Here is an 11906-nt window from a genome sequence, read left to right on the forward strand (position 1 = left end):
TTGGATGCCACCTCTTTGGAAACTTCTCCTTCCTAGGCTTCCGCACTATCCTTCCCCTTGTCTGTGTCTTCAGCTATAAGTAAAAAATTAAGAGTCCGAACTCAATAGCTTTAACCAGTGATTTTCAACCATTTTCATCTCATAGCACACATAAATTAGTAAAATTCTGTCGTACACCAAAAATATATATTTTTTGCCAATCTGACAAGAAAGTTGGTATCATTTTGATTCATTCATATCAGACAGCTATTGTTTGTGTTGGCGGTTGTCAAATCTTTTTCTTTCAATTAGCAATAATCGTGTCTTGGATAAACCTCATTGGCTAACAATAGTGCCACTGCACAAAACTTTGTCATTGTTTTATTTGACAATCTAAGGGAAAAGGGGTCAGTGCTCCTGACTAAATAGTCAGGTATTGCATGTTTTCAAAATTCTTCTGGCACACCGGTTGAAAACCACTGGCTTATGCCACAAGGAAACGTACATCCCACATTTTAAGAGGTCCAGATTTGGGGCATCTCCTGGGCTGATTAATCTGATGGCTCAGCAGTGTCACCAGGGACCCACGTACCTTCTATCTTTCTGCTCTTACCAACCCCAGCGTGATGGTTCATCCCCAAGGTGCTCTCTACACAGTTTAAAAGACAGCAGTGGCAGCCGTTCTAAGTGCCATATCCAAAAGTGACAACATGCAGCCGAAGAAGAGAGTGTGTCTCTTCCTATATGTCTATTTTAACCTGTGAGCCCCCAGCAGTCTTTCCTCATATTTCATTGACCTGAATTGCATCATATGCCCCCTCCTAAACCAGCCCCTGGCAAGAAAACTGTGATAACCACATTGGGTTGGATTAATGAGGATTTACTGCTGGAAGGGTGAAATGCAGAACAAAATCCAGGTTCTGCCAGGAAAGAAGATAAGCAATCAACCCTCACTATGCACTAGTGTTTCTTCTGTTGGGTTTTTTTGTTTGTTTTTTCCTCCCGCTTTTTAAAATTTTTTATTTTATTTCTCTTTAGAGAGAGTAGAAGGGAGGAAGAGGGGGAGAGAGAGAGAGAGAGAGAGGGGAAAAAACATCCATGTGAGAGAGAGACACATCAACTGGTTGCCTCCTGCATGCGCCCCAACCAGGGGCAGGAATCAAATCTGCAATCCTTCGGTGCACAGGCCAATGCTCCAACTACTGAACATACTGGCCAGGGCTGCTCTTGCATTTTTCTTTCTACCCCTTAAGTGTTGTATTCTGTTAGGTTTTATTCCAGCCCTGTTCCAATATAGGACCATCCCATACCATTCATTCTCCCGATGGCTTTCACTGCCACTTGGCTACCGCTGGCTCTCCACTTAGACCTCACTCTGTGTATCTGGGGCCTACTGGTCTCCTACCTCCATCAGGCTTCTCAAACTCCAGTGCATACATGTTCCTTCTGAATTCCCTATGTCTCAGTAAATGGCCCAACCTTCATCCAACATCGCAAGATTGAAATCTGTCAGCTCTGACTCTTCCCTCTCCCTTACCCCCATTACATGTTCAGTCATCTTGAACTCCTATAGATTCTCTCCACTCAGTGTCTCTAGAACCTGTCCACTCCTCTCCATCCTTGCCCAGGGCCCTGTTTACTTCAGGCCTGGCTGGCAACTTGGCCTCTTGCTCCACTCAAGCCATGCCTGTTTCAATGACACCAGAGGGATCATTCCAAAATGCAAATCTTGCCCAGCCAGTGTTGCTCAGTGGTTGAGTATCAACACATGAACCAGGAGGTCACAGTTCGATTCTGGTCAGGGCCCATGCCCGGGTTGCGGGCTCAATCCCCAGTGGGGGGCGTGCAGGAGGCAGCCGATCAATGATCCTGTCTCATCATTGATGTTTCTATCCCTCTCTCTTTCTTCCTCTTTCTGAAATCAATAAAAACGTATTTAGAAATAATAATACAATGCAAATCTGATTCTGTCCCAGTTCTGGTCAGGATCCTTCAACAGCTTCCCATTCTGCAAGGCACATCCAGGTCTGGTCCTTGCTGACTTCTCCGGTTCACTGCCTGTTCACCCTAAACTCAACATGGCTTCCTCCACACCTGGCCTGTACACATGCTGCTGCTTCCATACCCTCAGTTCCTTCGGCACACACCTTTCTTTTTTTTTTTTCCTCCTACATATACTCAAAAATACTTTCATTTTTGTTTTGTCATAAGGGATGAGACCAAGCACATTGTTCTGTAACTTATTTTTGTCACCTACCACATGTTGTCCACCTTTCCAGGCCAATGAGAGTTCTACTTTATATTTCTTACAAATGGCTCCTGACAAGTGGAATTGCTGAGTCAAAGGTTATGTGCACTGTACACATTCAGAGAACTGCCAATGTATCCTCCAGAATGTATCCAGTTATATGACGACCAACAATGCATAAACATAGTATATAAAGGCACCCACTTCTCAAAATCCTCATCAACACTAGATATTATAAATATTTTTTAAATAGCCTGTGCTGTTCTATTTCATAACCAAAATGTGAATTTAGCGCAGCTTCCTTCACATAAAGAGCTTCAGCTTCATGGTCTGAAATGTGCCTGGGCTTCCTTTTGAAACTCCCTATTGTATAGGACCCCAGTTTCAAGATCGAGAGCTGCGTTAACTCTCTTCCTCCCACTTCCTAAGACACATCCTCATGTCCCTACCTCACACCTCTGCCTCCTTACCTCTCAACATACCTGAGCTCCTGACACACTGCAGGCCAGGTGGCCAGGAAAGGCTAGAAATGAAGGTGCAGCCAAAATAATGTTTTGGGCTTTTTTTTTTCAACCTGGAAATAAAGGCTTAGGTCATTTAATCAACTGCATTTATATTAGAAGCAGACTACTCAGTAATCAAGTCACCGGTAATGACCTTGAGACCCTGAATCTGAAACCCATGAGTAAGATCAGGAACCTGGGCCTTTTGCTACACCTCAATAAAGTTGGATCTGAAACTGAATCTGTAGGATTGTGACAAATAATTAGGGTTTTAATTTTTTAACATTTATTTAAAGCAACCACTCATTTTGCTTTTAACTCTGCATAAGAGTCTTTATCGGTAAGAGCAGCCAAGCTATTCTTCAGTTCCGACTGCATCCGGGGATAATCATAACCATGGCTAATACGTACTGAGTGTTGTCTCTGAGTGTGGCACCGAGCTGGGTGCTCATCTCCTTTAACAGATAGGCACTGGTCATTCTCAGCAGACATGGGAAACAGTCTGCGGATGACCAGGAGCATTTCGGTCCAGCTCTCCTAATGTCCACCAGCATCTGTCTCCAACCCAAATCTGCAGAGTAGGAGGGCCCCCGCTCGTCAGCGTTGGCTTCGTAAGGGAAACTTACCCTGCAACTTCTCCAACTCAGATAAATTCACACGTTCTAACCTGTTTGCCTATAAACTGGGATTTGAAGGATGTTGTCCCACTTCTGGGAAACGAGAAGGAGGAGCGAGGCACTGCTGTGAAGCCTAAGAAAAGGCTGAAATTAGACTCTCGTGTTTCACAAGTGTCCATACGCTGCTGACGGCTTATTCTTCTCCGGGAAGCAAACAGCCGCTCCAGACTCACCGGGAGGGGGGCCTGGCCAGCTCACTCTCATCTCTGGACCTTCCTCTTCCCCTGGGCAGACCAGAGAGGGGCCTGGCACAGCCTCAGGGCAGCCCGCCCCGACGGCGCGGCTCCGGGGCTGGGGAGGGGAGCCCGAGGGTAAGGACGGAGCGCCCCGCCACCCTCACACTTGAAAGGCAGCAGTCAGACCCTCCCCGAAAGGACGCAGCAGCCGCCTCCCCGGGCCGCCGGGCGGGAGCGGGAGGAAGCGCCGGGGAGGCCCGCGGGCCGGGAGGGAGGGCGGGGCGTGGGGCGTGGGGCGAGCCCGAGCCGTCGGAAGAAGCCCGGAGGGGTCCTGGCGGCTGGCGCTGGAAGGCGGCCGAGTTCTCATAAAAAGAGAGAGAGAGCAAAAACCAAACAAAAAAAAACCCTCGTCTGAGCCTGACTCTTGGCGGCGGTGCTTTCGCCAGAGCTTCTGCTGCGGTTCCGGGCGCAGGCCAGCCGGACCGGGACTGTCAGCCCGCGGAGCCGGGGCGGCCCACCGCGGGGCGCGGCGGGAGTGTTCTGAGGATGGGGGAGACGCTTCAACTATTGGTTCCGAGACAACTGGCCTCCGTATGGAAAAGATAAAGTAGATCCTTATCTTACAGCAAAGTTCAGATGAGTTCCAGATGAACTGAAGACCTACAGGGAGCTAGGGAGACCCCGAGGGGACCTCTGGGAGAAGGCACAGGAGACAGCTTTGTGATGCGGGAGAGGGGAAGGTTTCCTTAACGAGGTGTACGACGTGCACAGCAGAAGGAAAGGATGGGTCACTCTACATAAACAAAAAAATGGGCAGCCCCGGCTCCCCACCTAGCTCCGTTGGTCAGAGCATTATCCCCATACACCATCCCCGGTCAGGGCACATGCAAGAATCAACCAATGAATGTTTAAATAAGTGGAACAACCAAACTCTCTCACACACTCTCTCTCTCTCTCTTTCTTTCTCTCTCTCTCTCTCTCCCTCTGTTCCTTCCCCCCTTTCTGTGTCTCCCCCCAAAAAAATCAATAAATAAGAAAAAAAGAAAAGAAAAATAAATGGGCAAAGGATATGAACAGGCAATTCCAAAAGGTTAGTAATGAGAGAACAATCAACTTCAATTGTGCTCATAAGTGGAAATTAGTCCCGTTGGCGTGGCATCGACCTGTGAACCTGGAGGTCACAGTTCCATTCTGGTCAGGGCACATGCCAGGGGTGTGCAGGAGGCAGCCAATCAATGATTCTTTCTCCCTCTCTCTTCCTCTCTGAAATCAATAAAAATATATTTTAAAAATAATAAAATAAAATAGAAACCACATAAGATACCATTTTACACTTATTAAGATAGCTATTATTACTGAAAAAAAAAAAATCCCTGGCCAGTGTGGTTCCCCAGAACCAAAAGGTTGCAGGTTCAATTCCCAACCAAGGGCACATACCCGGGTTGCAGGGTCCAGCCCCAGTGGGGGCGTGTGTGGGAGGCAACCAATTGGGGTATCTCTCTCACAATGATGTTTCTCTCTCCTTCTCCCCTCTTCCCTCCTTGCCTTCCACTATCTCTGAAAAATCAATGGAAAAATATATCCTCAGGTGAGAATTAAAACAACCAAACAAAACACAAAGAACAGAAAGTAGCAAGGATGTGGAGAAACTGGAACCCTTGTGCATTGCTGGTGGGAATGTAAAATGGTGCGGCACTGTGGAAAATGGTATGGCAACTGCTCAAAAAATTAAACATGAAATTACCGTATAATTCAGTAATTTTACTTCTGGGTATAGACCAGGAAGAACTGAAAGCAGAGACTCAGGTATTTGTACACCCATATTCATAGCAACAGATGAATGGATGAACATAAAATGTGGTCTATACATACAATGGAATATTATACAGCCTTAAAAAGGAATGAAATTTTGACATGCTACAACATGAAGTAACCCTAGAGACATTATGGTAGGTGAAGTAAGCCAGACACAAAAGGACAAAAACTGTATGATCCCACTTACATGCGATACCTAGAGTAGTCAAAAAATCACAGAGGCAGAAAGTGGAATGGTGATTTGGGTTGGGTTATTTGATGAGTACAGTGTTTCAGTTTGAAAAGATGACAAAATTCTGGACTTGAACAGTAGTGACAGTTACAGAATAATGTGAATGTACTTTATGCCATAAACTATACATTTAAATTATTAAAATGGTAAATTTCACGTTAGGTATATTTAATTTAAAAACAGAAATTAAAGAACATTGTCTTGAATCCAGCCCCTCCAGCTAGCAGAGCCGCTGACCTATCTAGACAGCGCAGCTGACCCCCCCTCCCCGCCACACACACACCTGGGCCTCCGCTCCCCGCGCAAACCTTCGCCCGCCCTCCCCCCTACCTACCCCCCCACCTTCGTCCCCCAGCCCTGCACCAGAGGCGCATCCCTGCAGCCCTGGCTAGTCTCACCGCGCAGGCGCAGAGCTGAGGTTGGGTGGGCAGGAGGAGGCGTGGCCTCACTATGCGCCTGTGCCGGATTCCAGCTGCAAGTGTTGTGGGGTTAAGGATGCCCAGGTTGGGCATCCCGGCCCGCCGGCCACGTGGAGACCTGCACTGCACACGCGCAAACCGAGCACCCGCGTCAAAAGACGGAGAGAGCGCGCGCTCCCCACGTCCTGCGTGTCCGGCTGCCAGGCTTCCGTCTGTGCCGCGACTCCCTCCGGGCCGGGCTGGCGCGCCCGCGTCTGAAGAGCGATGCCCCGGGAGATCATCACCCTGCAGCTGGGCCAGTGCGGCAACCAGAGTGAGCGAGCGCGCGCCGGGCCCCTCCAGTCTCGGGTCTGCCTCTCTGGGTCCCCCTCAAGTGCTTGGCATCCTTTTGTTGTCCTTTCTCTCCCATGACCCCCCCACCCCCCGCCCGCCCTACTGCGCATGATGAACCAGCCCCAGCCCCGGAGCTACGCTTCCAGCCCTGGGCTGTGAAGGCTCCCTGACCAGGGGTTTGGGATCCAGCCTCTGAGTGTGACAGCCTGTGTGCCCAACCCTGGGCTTCTGAGGCCTATGACGCTAGCAGACCCAGCATCTCTCCCCATTCCCCAGTTGGGTTCGAGTTCTGGAAACAACTGTGCGCAGAGCATGGGATCAGCCCCGAGGGCATCGTGGAGGAGTTCGCCACCGAGGGCACTGACCGCAAGGACGTCTTTTTCTACCAGGTGCTCCAGCGAGTTGGCCAGGGGGCTTGAAGGGCAGGGCAGAGGCTTGGTGCTGAGAAATCCTCTGGGCACAGGGGCCAGGGCGGCTGGCTTAAGCGGGGAGGGCAGGCAGGAGCCAGAGTTGGGAGGACGGAGGACTGGGCAGGCCTTTGCTGAGTGGGCCCCCTCCTGGACTCCCTTTGACAGGCAGACGATGAGCACTACATCCCCAGGGCTGTGCTGCTGGACCTGGAGCCCCGGGTGATCCACTCCATCCTCAACTCCCCCTACGCCAAGCTCTACAACCCAGAGAACATCTACCTGTCAGAGCACGGGGGAGGAGCTGGCAACAACTGGGCCAGTGGATTCTCCCAGGTATTCAGATGGCCATCCCAGAAACCCTTGATGTTCCCTCCCTTAGGCAAGGCGGGCTCAAGCAGCCTGGGGCTCTAATTAGACTAAATTAACAATAAAAAGGAGACAAAGGGATACCCTGACAAGAGGGATAGCCTGGGAGAGGTTTATGCAAACTGTGCAATTATTTGCAAAGTAGCTATTCTGAGTTGAGGGCCACAGCTGACTGCCCCTGAGAAGCATTTTTGGTGCTGAAAAGAGATGCTCTCCAGAATCCTCATCCCGACCCTCCCTCCCATGTCTCTATGCAGGGTGAGAAAATCCATGAAGATATTTTTGACATCATAGATCGAGAAGCAGATGGAAGTGACAGCCTAGAGGTGAGGTTTTGCCCCACTGAAGAAAAAAACAAAAAGGCTGAGAAGTGCTGGGGAAACGTCAGGCGGTAGCCTGAACAGGCGGGTGTGATGGGGGCAATTGGAGTCAAAACTCATTTACTGAGCATCTGATGTGAGATATTGAGGTAAATAAAGTCCTTGTCCTCAAGGAGATGCTAATCTGGATGCACCAGTTTCTTAGGTAGGAGTCATCTTTCCCCAGGAGCCTCAGCCTGAATGGACACAGAGGAAGGCTTGAGACATGAGTGTGTTGGGCCTGGGGAGTGAGACAAGCCTGAAGTCTCTTCCCAGATCCCTGGAGACTGCCTTTCTATCCTTATGCAGGGCTTTGTGCTGTGTCACTCCATCGCTGGGGGCACGGGTTCTGGCCTGGGCTCCTACCTCCTGGAGCGACTGAATGACAGGTAAAGCCTGTGTTTGGGAAGAGGGCATTAGCTCTGGTTCCCTGGGTAATGTCTTTCTTTTTAATCACTTTTTTCCTCTTGCACTGGAAGACCTGCAACTAGCCTTTGAGTCCTAGGTAGGAACAGAGCCTGGCCACCCAGGGAACATCTTGAAACAGTCACTCCTGGGAGGGGTGTTTACCTAGGGAGAGGGGGGCAACGATAGAGTGTGATGCTTTGGGCTTATCCTTTTTTTTTTTCTTTCCTTAATCCTCACTCGAGGATATGCTTATTGATTTTATTTTTCTTATATGTTTTTATTGATTTCAGAGAGAGGAAGAGATGGAAACATCAATGATGAGAATCATTGATTGGCTGCCTCCTGTAGGCTCCCTACTGGGGATAGAGCCCAAAACCGGGGCATGTGCCCTGACAGGGAATCAAACTGTGACCTTCTGGTTCATGAGTTGATGCTCAATCACTGAGCCACACTGGCTGGGCGAGGCTTATCCTTTTTGGCTCCTGTGCTCTGAAGACTCAGTTCTGCCCTCACCCTTTTGTATAAGAATTTGGAGGCACTTGGGAAGCAATGGCCCGTTATCCCCAGAAAAGATAGAGATAGGCAGTGATGGGGCTACCTTCCCCTTTCCTTCTTCCTCACTCTCAGGTACCCCAAGAAGCTGGTGCAGACATACTCAGTGTTTCCCAACCAGGACGAGATGAGCGACGTGGTGGTCCAGCCCTACAACTCGCTGCTCACACTCAAGAGGCTGACCCAGAACGCAGACTGTGTGGTGAGCATAAGAGGAGGAAATGGGGGCTTGGGTTCACCTCCCAAACCAGGAGACACATACACCTGCCCTTCCTGAGCCCCAGCAGACAGAACAGATGACCAGCAAATCCATACCTCGGAGCCCAAATTATGAAATAAGGACCTGATCCCAAGTTGCTCACAATCCTTCCACGTGTCCCCCTTATTTAATGCCTACTCATGCTTAAATTTTCAGCACAAAGGTCACTTTGTTAGCATAAACCTTCCTGACCACTCAGTCAAGGTCAAATGCCTTTGTGCATATTTCAGGCAGTAACTATACTTTTCTGTTCTTTTATATTTAATGTCAGTCTCCCTACTGGGAGACTGTAGACTGGGTGAAGGGGAAGACCATGCCTGCTTACTCCCTTGGTATCTCCAGAGCCAGGCTCAGTGCATGGCACAGGGGGGTAAACAAACATTTGTTGACTGCACTGGATGGTAGAAAGGTGTCTCAGGATGCCCCAGACACAGTACATTCCTTTTAAAATAACACACTTACTTCCTCGTTTTGGACTTTAGAGAGGGGATAAGCTAATAACTTATTTCTCTGCCCCCTTTCTCCTCAAAAAGGTGCCGTGACCCTCTTCTGTCCCCCCAGGTGGTACTGGACAACACTGCCCTGAACCGGATCGCCACAGACCGCCTGCACATCCAGAACCCGTCCTTCTCCCAGATCAACCAGCTGGTGAGCCATCACTCCTGGACTCTTGGACTGGAACCCCTTCCTACTGGAACACTTGTCTGGGAAGGGAGCACCCCCCCTCACCAGGCCAAGACCCATGACATGGCATCCCTGTCCCCAGGTGTCCACCATCATGTCAGCCAGCACCACCACCCTGCGCTACCCTGGCTACATGAACAACGACCTCATCGGCCTCATCGCCTCACTCATTCCCACGCCCCGGCTCCATTTCCTCATGACTGGTTACACCCCCCTCACCACGGACCAGTCGGTAAGGACAGCCCTCAGTGTCTCAGGCCCAGCTGGCCCTGGGCCCAGAAACCTCTAACCTAGCCTCTCTCCCCTCCCTGCTGCCCCAGGAGGCTCTGTGCTCAGGGACTGGCACAGACTGTAAGACTTCCTTGCTGACTTGCTCTCCTCTCTGCCTTGCCTTTGGCTCCCTGCAGGGTCTGGGCTGTATAGGAGCTGCTTATGCTCCTGCACAGGGCCATGAGCTTGCTGAGCTGAGAAAGCTAAGATTCCTGATCCCACAGCAGAGGCTCAGTATAGGCCTGAATCTAAAGACACTCCCCAAGGAGGCCATACTGCCCCGAGTCTGGTGGGGGCCATGTGTTGCCTACTCTTCTCTGTCCGTGCATCTGTGGACTGTGCCCTGAGTGCTGGCCTGGTCCCTGGGGCCCACTGTCCCCTCAGGTGGCCAGTGTGAGGAAGACCACGGTCCTGGATGTGATGAGGCGGCTGCTGCAGCCCAAGAACGTGATGGTGTCCACCGGCCGGGACCGGCAGACCAACCACTGCTACATCGCCATCCTCAACATCATCCAGGGGGAGGTGGATCCCACTCAGGTAGGTGAGGCCCCTTCGTTCCACCCTGGACCCTGCAGGGGTAGAGGAGAGGTGACCACCACCACCCCTGTGCCCACCCCAGGTCCACAAGAGCCTGCAGAGGATCCGGGAACGGAAGCTGGCCAACTTCATCCCCTGGGGCCCAGCCAGCATCCAAGTGGCCCTGTCCAGGAAGTCTCCCTACCTGCCCTCTGCCCACCGGGTCAGTGGGCTCATGATGGCCAACCACACCAGCATCTCCTCGGTGAGACTAGTCTCCTGGTCTTTGGCCACTCTGTTCCACTAGCCCCTTCGTCATTCTCCCCCCATCTATTCCAACCTCCCTATCCTGCACTGGCTCCCATCATGGAGATTTCTCTCTTTCAGCTGTTTGAAAGTTCCTGCCAGCAGTACGACAAGCTGCGGAAGCGGGAGGCCTTCCTGGAGCAGTTCCGAAAGGAGGACATCTTCAAGGAGAACTTTGATGAGCTGGACAGATCCAGGGAGGTTGTGCAGGAGCTCATCGATGAGTACCATGCCGCCACGCGGCCAGACTACATCTCCTGGGGCACCCAGGAGCAGTGACTTCCTCACCACTCCCCCTGGATAGTAAGCACCTTCCCATCATGCCGGTCCCTCTGACCCACATTCCCTTCACCAGCAACCCTTTTAGGTTCCTCTCCAGCCCAGAAGCTAGCCCTACTCCCTCTCCCATGCCCTAACCTTGGATATGCTTGTTTACATCTAACAAAATAATAAAGCTTGGTTGTAAATATAATCAGGCTTTGGTCTGTGACTATATAGGGATGAGTACGGGCCCTCCATGTTCCCTCCCAGTGCCCAGGTAAGTGGGGTAGGGTGACCTTTACCTGCTCTATCTTCTTACTACTTAGTCCAGGTCTTAGTGTGTCTGTGGAAACCACGACATCCTTTGCCTAGAACTAGGCTGTTTCACTAGAGTTAGTCCTACTCTCAAGACGACAGAGGACTGATTACTGAGGTCTGCTATCTCCTCCATGCCTAAGCTCCTACCCCAGGGTGGATGAATGTTGCCCCAGCCTCCGGTACTCAGGAATGAGGCTATAAGGACTACTGAAGGAGGGCCAGCGTTCTGAGTAGGACAGGAAATCTGGGACCCTAGTTTCCCAGTGCCCTAGGGCAGTGGTTGGCAAACTCATTAGTCAACAGAGCCAAATATCAACAGTACAACGATTGAAATTTCTTTTGAGAGCCAATTTTTTTAAACTTAAACTATATAGGTAGGTACATTGTTATTAACTCAATTAGGGTACTCGTAAGGCTTAGGAAGAGCCACACTCAAGGGGCCAAAGAGCCGCATGTGGCTCTCGAGCCGCAGTTTGCCGACCAGGGCCCTAGGGTATCAGATCCTCAGAAAATCAACCCCATTCACTCTGATCTGATAAAGCAGCAACAGACCTCAGGAGTAGGGCTGAGCCCATCCTGGCAAGCTCTTTATCTGCCAGAGAAGTTCCGGGGTCTAATCCTGCCCCAGGTTTCTCTCCATTCCAGGCCCAAAGCAATAGGCACACCACAGATGGATCTAACCAGGCCTTTCAAGCTAGACACCAGGGTAGGAAACTGGGTAGTGCTAGTCCTGATGACTCACTGCCCTCTGGCCTCAGGGACACCGGGAGTCCACCTCTGTGCACTCACTGGAGAAGAGAGAGTACTTGCCAGCT

The 11906-nt window shown here is 50.7% G+C and overlaps 1 protein-coding gene and 1 pseudogene across 1 annotated transcript; one reads left to right on the forward strand and one right to left on the reverse strand.

The window, feature by feature from the left end:
- Positions 1-227: 227 nt before the first annotated feature.
- LOC138995294 (U4 spliceosomal RNA) lies at positions 228-349 on the reverse strand (annotated as a pseudogene).
- A 5772-nt stretch (positions 350-6121) lies between these two features.
- On the forward strand, positions 6122-10966 carry LOC138995119 (tubulin gamma-2 chain). Its single transcript, XM_070395510.1, has 11 exons — positions 6122-6362; positions 6659-6771; positions 6958-7125; positions 7416-7484; positions 7827-7906; positions 8553-8679; positions 9298-9384; positions 9503-9652; positions 10075-10227; positions 10310-10471; positions 10594-10966. Exons 1-11 carry the CDS (start codon positions 6314-6316, stop codon positions 10789-10791), a joined length of 1356 nt encoding a protein of 451 aa, XP_070251611.1. The 5' UTR covers positions 6122-6313; the 3' UTR covers positions 10792-10966.
- Positions 10967-11906: the final 940 nt, after the last annotated feature.

The sequence above is a fragment of the Myotis yumanensis genome, unplaced genomic scaffold (genome assembly GCF_028538775.1).
Source record: "Myotis yumanensis isolate MYYU_CA2020_CCGP unplaced genomic scaffold, mMyoYum1.0.hap1 SCAF_16, whole genome shotgun sequence".
NCBI lineage: Eukaryota > Metazoa > Chordata > Mammalia > Chiroptera > Vespertilionidae > Myotis > Myotis yumanensis.

Coding starts and splice junctions, on each gene's coding strand:
- LOC138995119 (XM_070395510.1), top strand. CDS start 6,314: ATGCCCCGGGAGATCATCACCCTGCAGCTGGGCCAGTGCGGCAACCAG. Junction 6,772..6,957: donor AGGACGTCTTTTTCTACCAG/GTGCTCCAGCGA, acceptor TCCCTTTGACAG/GCAGACGATGAGCACTACAT. Junction 10,228..10,309: donor GGGAGGTGGATCCCACTCAG/GTAGGTGAGGCC, acceptor TGCCCACCCCAG/GTCCACAAGAGCCTGCAGAG.